Source organism: Chiloscyllium plagiosum, chromosome 10, assembly GCF_004010195.1.
Source record: "Chiloscyllium plagiosum isolate BGI_BamShark_2017 chromosome 10, ASM401019v2, whole genome shotgun sequence".
Taxonomy (NCBI): Eukaryota; Metazoa; Chordata; class Chondrichthyes; order Orectolobiformes; family Hemiscylliidae; genus Chiloscyllium; species Chiloscyllium plagiosum.
The window spans coordinates 24,032,871-24,041,930 of record NC_057719.1 but is presented as its reverse complement, the minus strand read 5'-3'; the positions used below and the strand labels follow the sequence as shown (position 1 = coordinate 24,041,930).

The window sequence follows — 9,060 nt, the reverse complement described above, 5'->3', positions numbered from 1 at the left end:
ACCGCCTTTTTGACCTGCAATCTTCTTCCCGACCTCTCCGCCCCCACCCCCTCTCCGGCCTATCACCCGCACCTTAACCTCCTTCCACCTATCGTATTCCCAACGCCCCTCCCCCAAGTCCCTCCTCCCTACCTTTTATCTTAGCCTGCTTGGCACATCCTCCCCATTCCTGAAGAAGGGCTTATGCCCGAAACGTCGATTCTCCTGTTCCTTTGATGCTGCGCTTTTCCAGCAACACATTTTTAAGCAAATACCTTCTGGATCCAAATAAGTCAGTGGGTTCTTCTCATCCACAGCGTGAGTAACTGCTTCAAAGAGCTTCAACAAATTGAACATAATTTTCTTTTTACAAAACCATGCTGACCTTTCCCAATGACTTAGAGTTTTTCTAGGTACCCAACTATACTTCTTTAATCGTTGATTTAACTCCATCCGCACCATTTTCCTAACTTCTGCATCCCTGCCTTATTGGTTGGAAGAGTTATATTTGCTACTTTGCAGTCTGATGGAACCTTTATAGCCAGTAAATTTTGGAAAATTAACCAACACATCTGTTTCCTCAAAAAGCAACCTCTTTTATCAACCTAGGATAAAAGATAGGATAGTCTATCTGGATATGAAGATGTGTCAGCCCAGACCACAGCTCCATCAACTTGCTTAGTACCACTTCCCTTGTGACTGTAATTTCACTAAATTCCTCTCTCCATTCCACCTCCTGACTTAGAACCGTTACTGGGTTTTTTTCTATCCCTGTGGTGAAGACAGGAAAAATATTTGTTCATTTCATCCACCATTTCCATATTTTCTACCACTAGGAGCATAGGACTTAAGAGCTGCCATAGGCAATTCAGACCCTCAAGCCTGATCCGCCATCTCCTGCCTGCTCCCCATAGCCCTTTATCCCACTTTTCATCTAATTCACTAATGCCCATAAGGAAAGGAAACAGTCACCCTTACTTGTCTGGCCTACAAGTGACCCCAGACTCACAGCAATGTGGTTGACACTTAACTGCCTTCTGGGTAATTAGGGATAGGTAATAAATGCTGGCCTGGCCAGCGATGCCTACATCCCATGAATGAAAAAAAATCCTCAGTCAGATCCACCCTCATTCTTCAGAACTCCAGCGATGACAAGCCCAAGCTATTCAACCGCTCCTCGTATGGCAGCGCTTTCATCCCTGGAATTATAGAATCACAATGTCTTGGAGATGTACAGCATGGCAACCGACCCTTCAGTCCAACTTGTCAATGTCAACCAGAAATTCTAAATTAATCTAGCCTCATTTGCCAGCACCCAGCCCATATCGCTGTAACCCCTTCCTAATCATATACCCATCCAGATGCCTTTTAAATGTTGTAATTGGACCAGCCTCCACCACTTCCTCTGGCAGCTCATTCCATACACACACCCACCTCAACCTGGTGAATCTCCTCTGAACTACCCCCAGTGCCACCACATCTTTTGTCTAGTAAGGAGGTCAAAACTCCAGGCGTGGTCTCACTAACGTCTTAGATAATTGGCACAACACTTGTTTACTTCTTTAATTCAATTCTTTTGCAATAAGTACCAGGATTTCATTTGCTTTCTTGTTATAATGCTGCACCTGCATACGCACTTTCTGCAATTCAAGCACAAAGATGCCCATATCCTTCTGTACTGATGCACATTTGAGTGTGTTTCTCATTTTAAAATAATAACTTGCCCTTTTATTTTCCAGCTAAATGGATAACCTTGCACTTACCCACATTAAACCCCACCTGCCAGATTCTGGCTCCCATTCTCCTAGCCTGTCAATATCCATCTGTAAACTGTTTATGTCCTCATTTCCTACTTATTTAAGTAACACCTGCAAAGTTTGCTATATTGCACTCTGTCCCTGCTTGCAGATCATTTATGTAGATTGTAAATAGTTGAGGTCTGAGAACTGAACCCTGTGACACCCCAATAGTTAGAGAAGGACCTATTTATCCTCGTTCTCTGCTTTCTGTCAGTTAGCCAATCCTCTATCTAAACCAATACTCTATCTTTAACCCCATGGAATCTAACTTTCTAGATCAGTCTTTTAAGTGGCACCTTGTCAAATGCCTTTTGGAAGTTTAGATATACCACACCCATCAGATATCCATTATCTACCTTGCTGGTTACATCCTCAAAGAACTCCAAATTTGTCAAGCATGACTTGTCCTTCATGAAACTGTGCTGATACTTGTGAATTAAGCTTCGTTTTTCCAAGTGTTTAGTTATGTCATCCTTTATGATTAGATTAGATTAGTTTAGATTACTTACAGTGTGGAAACAGGCCCTTCGGCCCAACAAGTCCACACCGACCTGCCGAAGCGCAACCCACCCATTGACTCCAGCAATTTTCTTACCATAGAGGTCAAGCAAACTAACTGGTCTGTAGTTTCTCATTTTGTGCCCATCTTTGTTTTTGAATAAGGGTGTCACATTAGCATGTTTCCAGTCCACTGGTACCTTTCCAGAATCCAGAGAATTTTGGAATATCATAACTAATGCATCCACTATCTGTGCTACCACCTCCTTTAATATGCTAGGATGCAAGCCATCAGGCGTACCTGCCTTTAATCCCATCAGTTTACTTAATACCTTTTCCCTAGTTATAGCAATTTCATCAAATTTCTCTGTAGAAGCTGTTTTGTTAAGGAGAAGAAATTATCTTCCTCTGAGAAAAGAGAGACAACATATTGGTTTAGTGCCTCTGCCATTTCTGAGTTTCCCATTTATTACCTCACCGTTTTCATCCTCTGAAGGGCCAACATTTGCTTTCACTATTTGCTTCCTTTTTGTAGAAGCTTTTGATATCAGTGCTTATGTTTTCTGCTAGTTTCCTTTCATCATTAATCTTAACTCTTTTGATTTTGTTTTTAGTAATCCTTTGCTGACATTTAAAGTTCTCCCAATCCTCCAGAGTGCCACTAACTTTTGCAGTATGATATACCCTAGTCTTTGCCTATCTGTTATCCTTGATTTCCATATTAAACCGTGGATGATTTTTAACCTTTTTACAATTCCTCTTCCTGTCAGGAATATATTTTAATTGAGAGGTATTTAGTATCTCCCTAAGCATTTACCACTGTTCTTCAACTGTCCTGCCCTTAAAAATTTTTGCCCAGTCCACTCGAGCCAACTCCTTTCTCAGCCTATATAATTGTCTTTGCCCAACAGTAAACCCCTTGTATGCAACTCTGTCTTCACTTTTCCAATCCGAATATGAAACTCTAGCACATTGTGGTCACTCCTTCCAAGAGGATCCTTAACTACAAGACCAGTTATCAATCCTTCTTCATTACGTACCATTCCATGATTATTAACTCCATTTTCTCTCTCTCGCTCTCTTTCTGACTTGATTTACTTTCTTCCTTTTTATATACTTGTGGAAATTGCTGACTGTTTTTACTTTTCTAGTTAGCTTCCTGTCAAACTTTAATTTCTTTCTCCTGAATGATCTTTTAGTCATTCTTCACTATTCTTTATGCTTTTCAGTCATCTGACCTGCCACTTGATCTGAAAAGGGAGTTAAGTCATAGCAGCTAAATAAATGATGTGATTGCTGGCTAAGCGTCAAATTTGGGCTAGGCTACCTGCTCCAACCGTTCATCCTTCTCATTTGTTTAACGCACAGCTCGAAAAGGCAAAGTTCTCCATCTGCCTCTGAGATCCTGTGATCATTTACATATGGGAGGTAGACATCCCAGTATGCCTCAGCGAGTTACAATGGTATGGGCCAGAGAAGGAGGAGGGCACTTATCTGCTCAATCAAAAAAATATTCCTTTAAAGCAAAATTCAATCAAATAAACACCACCTGTGCTTAATACTTTTTATCCCAGGGCTCCCTCTGATTATCACCTAATGCTGATCATCATGGTCAAAAAATCATCCTTCCTCACAGCTGTTTAAAATGCAGAGGGCAATGTGGCTACATAATGTGTGTCTCTGCTGATCAACTTACCTTAATGGAACTGCCTCGTAGGAAGCATCTGAGCTGGGGTTTCTGCATAGTGCAACCCCAGTTGCACTCTGCCTTGGTCCACCTGCAACTCCATTAAAAAGATCAGTTGGTGAGGTTGAGATTTGTGGCAGTTATGAGAAACCTATGCCTATAGCATTCAATGTCACAACGCACAATGCATTTTGTGGCAACTGTAATATCCCAATGATTTAAGGAGAATCTTGAGTTTAATATAGGCATAAGAATAATCAAATGTCACCAAACTTATTAACAAAAAAAACTAGAACTATTTATCAATCCCTCTTATTATTATAGCAGAACACATTCTATGGAATAATACTGATAGAACAAAGAAAGAACAAAGAAAATTTACAGCCCAGGAACTAGCCCTTCCATCCTCCAAGCCTGAGCCGATCCAAATGTACTGTCTAAACCTGTCAGGCAATTCCTAAGCATCTGTATCCATCTACTGCCCATCAACTCATGCATTTATCCAGACACATCTTAAATGAATCTACCGTGCCTGCCTCTACCATCGCTGCTGGCAACGCATTCCAAACGCCTACCACCCTCTGTGTGAAGTACTTGCCGCGTGCATTCCCGTTAAACTTTCCACCTCTCACCTTGAAAGTGTGACCTTTCATTATTGAATCCTTCGCCCTGGGAAAAAGCTTGTCTCTATTCACCCTGTCTATACCCTTCATGATTTTGTAAACCTCAATCAGGTCCCCCCTCAATCTCTTTTTTTCTAATGAAAATAAATGTAACCTACTCAACCTTTCTTCATAACTAGCACCTTCCATACCAGGCAACATCCTCGTAAACCTTCTCTGCACCCTCTCCAAAGCATCCACATCCTTCTGGTAATGTGGCGACCAGAACTGTACACAGTATTTAGATGCGGCCGAACTAATGTCTTGTACAATTTTAACATGACTTGCCAGCTCTTATACTCGATATCCCGTCCAATGAAGGCAAGCATACAATATGCCTTCCTGAGCACTCTATTTACCTGTGCAGCAACCTTCAGGGTACAATAGACCTGCACTCCCAGATCTCTCTGCCCATCAACTTTTCCCAAGGCTCTTCCGTTCATTGTATAATTCACTCTAGAATTAGACTTGCCTAAATGCATCACCTGACATTTGTCTGGATTGAAAACCATCTGCCACTTTTCCGCCTAACTCTCCAGTCTATCTATATCCTCCTGTATACTCTGATAGTCCCTTATGCTTTCTGCTACTCCACCAATCTTCGTGTCATCTGCAAACAACAGTGCCCTCTTCCAGATCATTTATGATTATTACAAACAACAGTGGCCCCAATACTGACCCCTGTGGAACACCACTGGTCACCTTTCTCCATTTTGAGAAACTCCCTTCAACTACTACTCTCTGTCTCCTGTTGCTCAACCAGTTCTTTATCCACCTAGCTAGAACACCCTGCACACCATATGACTTCACTTTCTCCATTAGTCTACCATGGGGAACCTTATCAAACGCCTTACTAAAGTCCATGTATATGACATCAACATCCCTTCCTTTATCTATCAACTTGGTCACTTCCTCAAAGAACTCTATTAAGTTGGTAAGGCACGATCTCCCCCGCACAAAACCATGTTGCCTATCACTGACAAGCTCATTCTTTTCTAAATATAAATAGATCCTATCCCTCAGTAGCTTCTCCAGCAACTTTCCCACCATCGACATCAGGCTCACTGGTCTGTAGTTACCCGGAATATCCCTACTACCCTTCTTGTACAGGGGGACAACATGAGCAACCTTCATTAACTATTTACTTAAGCAAATTATCTCTTTTTTTTGAAGGAAAAGCAGAAAATCAAATCCTTAACAATCTGGAAAGCACTCCACGAAAGACATTTTATAAAGCATATCAGTGACTTCCTTAAGGGCAAGTTTCAGGAGGGTTCACATGATTTTGAAGCTGCGAGGAACTACACGGATTTCCCTGACTACCTAGTCCTGAAGAGAAAGCACTCAGATTTGAAGCTAAGACTGTGGGTTTCACAAAAGCAATTTATTCCCATATTTTATTTTTCATGTCAGCTATTGTATAAATATTACTGCATACATCCTTGTTTGCTATACAGTGATCACAATTCATTAAAGAAAGCATTGCAGAGCTTTCAGCAGCTACTACCACAAATACCTCCAAGTACCCTGTTGGGTATGTACAAAGAAATTTAAAATGTAAGTTTATCTCAGCACACTTAAGTTGACTATTTCTTGCTTGTAAGAAACTGAAGTGTGTGGAGTTTGGCATAATGATGTAACTAGATTCCCAGGCATATTCGGGATCGCAATTTTGCTGTGGATGGTAACTGGTAACAAACTCGGTTGCTTATGGATTTTAAACATCATTCATTTATCTATAATGACTGACCGGCTGACCCAATACCTTTGCAAAGTTGTGTTGTAAATTATTAAATTCTTCAAACTTTTGCTAAATTTGAAGCATAAATGGAGTGCTTAACTCCTCCCTCTGAACAATAGCAAATGACCATGTTAAAATGCCAAAGTTGATGCCAAACTGTAACTGAGTTGTTAACCAGGATGAAATACAGGTTCAAGTTAAAATATTAGAAATTTAACAAAAGTGATTGAACTAAGAAGCAAGCTTCCAAATGTAGGCCCAGCAAACCCAAGTTAATTGAAGAAGTGAAATGATACAATTTTATTTCATCCATGCTCAGTGATTAAATTCACAAATCCAGCTTAATTTATATTTGAGCAATACAGTACAACTCATTTTTATTTAAGAGACTTTTTGTGGTGGTTTGTCAGGACTTTTTTTTAATCAATGAAAAAGAGCTCAGAGTAAATGTTGATATTGTCAACTTCAGTGTCAGTTTGTGTTGCAATTAACATTTACACTATAAGATAACTTTTCATTCATAGCCAAAGTTAGTTCTTGAACTTGATTATGCAGCAGTCTGTTTTAGATGCTGACTCTCTGCAAATTATGCTTTAATTTGAGGCCACTTATTGTGATCTTTAAAGCAAATCGGGAGATCCTGGGGACCAATTTATTGAAGTCCAGCTACAATCAGACTCCAGTTACAGATCTGGGACATTTTAGTTTTTAATGCACTTCTTGAAAACTGAAACTCTTCACTAACACATTATTTGAAATAAATTAATAAACCAGATATTAAGGACTTAAGATGTAGATTTTCAACAAAAAATAATCCCCATGAGTAGAGATTTGCTGCATTGTGCTAGAGAAAACGTTTTAGTGAAGTAACTGTCAAATATTAAAACAGCGTTCCTTCAGAATCTTACACCCTAAGAGTACTAATTTAAAAAATAAATCTTTAAAATTTGACTAAACTAATGTACTTTGTGACTTCTATATTTCTGATCAAAAGTACACCTCATGATGAATGTCATACCCTCTTGCAACAAATTTTCCAATTTGAGTACATTTTGGCAAATTATGACTCTATGACACATACAGGAGATATGGTTTTGTTTTAAGTGTTGACAAATGTGGATTGTATTTTATCCAAAATACCACCATGGGTGCCAAATGAATATGGTGCAAAACCTCCTTTGAGTTATTCTCACTCTCATTAGTACTGGTTGGCATTAGTTGTCATTTTGCTCTTTCATTGGTGTGATGAAAATCTCAGTATGGCACCCATCAAAAAGATTGTGTATAATATTTAACTGGCATTGAGTGTCAGATGTCTGTGCCCTGTATTGCTCTTAAGAGGCCTTTAGCAATCACTTGGTGTTGAACAATAGTACAAGAAGTACTGGCTTCTAAACTGAATGTAACAAATTACTTTAAAAATCTGAAGTGTTTATTTATATTGCTCTGAAATGTACAATTTTTTAATGAAGCTTGCATACTGTATAAAAACTGCAAACATTGACGTCATGCAGGATATCAGTATTATCAATTGTCCTATGTTACCAATATATTTAGTCATTTCTGTATGTACATTTTACTGTTTGGTTCTGTCTTCTCATGTTCGCAATCTAATGGCAGTTTTAAATAATTTCTGGTAACCAGGGATTTATTATAAATTTTCAGTGTTGAGTTGAGCTTCTCATTGTAAAACTTTTAGATACAATGTATTGTATTATCTTTTTTGGTTATTTTCAGATCCGAGTATTGTATTTCCTTGATTTGATTTGGAATCTTACTTTACTATTTTCCACCTACAAGACTTTATGTAAGAGATACTTTCTGCAAGAGTAGGTGTTATCCTCTCGTTTCGCCATATGTTGTAAATAACCATGTATAATTGCACAAGAATTACATTGTAAGCATGTAAAAGATATTCAAATGTATTGTTTTTTAATAAGATAAAAATGAAATTAATTATTTTAATGTTTATTTTGTTTAGCATGTCCATGATTCTTTTTAAAGCTAATATGCATAAATTCCTTTGTCACAGACCTAATCTACCGTCTTGCTACAGAAATATTTATAAACAGTGTTATGCATTAGATGTGCATACTGGTGTAAATATGGCCTTAATCAGATTGAGCTATGCAGTCTAAAATCCTGGCTTTATGTAAAAAACTTTAAACAGGTAATGTCAACTCAAGTTCTGTTACAGTTGGATGTTACATATTCTTAACTAAGTTATAAACTCTCAATAGAAATTCAGCAATGCTGTTGTGTTTGTTATCTCTCATAAAAATGTAAATTGCACATCACTGACATATCTAACACACTTATTCTCATTTATTAAGGGCAAGTTCTCACTTATGGTCCAGTAGTTTAAGAACAAAACAAAATGGTATGAGGAAAGGCCATTGAGCACATCAAAGTTGAAAGAGCACTATGCAAATAAGACTAAGAGCTGTCCCACAGCTTAGTGGTCAGTTTGTTTTGCTTGCAGCTTAATGCCAAGTGGAACAGTGTCTTGTAGTGGATAGCTCCACAACATCATTAACAATTACGCTCTGCACAAAGACAGGTCTTTGGCTTATTATCTGCTCACATTCCATCCTGAGCCTTTTTTTTGACAGTTTTTAGTGGAGATTTGCTAGACTCTGGGCAGAGCAAATGCTTAGGCTCCAAGTCTGCTTAGCCAAATAAATTCTGTCCTTT

At 38.7% G+C, this 9,060-nt stretch overlaps 1 protein-coding gene across 4 annotated transcripts in view; it reads left to right on the top strand.

The window, feature by feature from the left end:
- The window catches only part of ppp4r4 (protein phosphatase 4, regulatory subunit 4), a 185,590-nt gene extending 176,977 nt beyond the window's left edge, over positions 1 to 8,613 (top strand). For all 4 annotated transcript variants that reach the window (XM_043697172.1, XM_043697171.1, XM_043697170.1 and 1 more), the window contains one exon: positions 5,799 to 8,613. In XM_043697172.1, the coding sequence (XP_043553107.1) occupies positions 5,799 to 5,823 (25 nt within the window). In that variant the 3' untranslated portion in view covers positions 5,824 to 8,613. The remainder of the gene's footprint in view (positions 1 to 5,798) is intronic.
- The last annotated feature ends 447 nt before the right edge of the window (positions 8,614 to 9,060 follow it).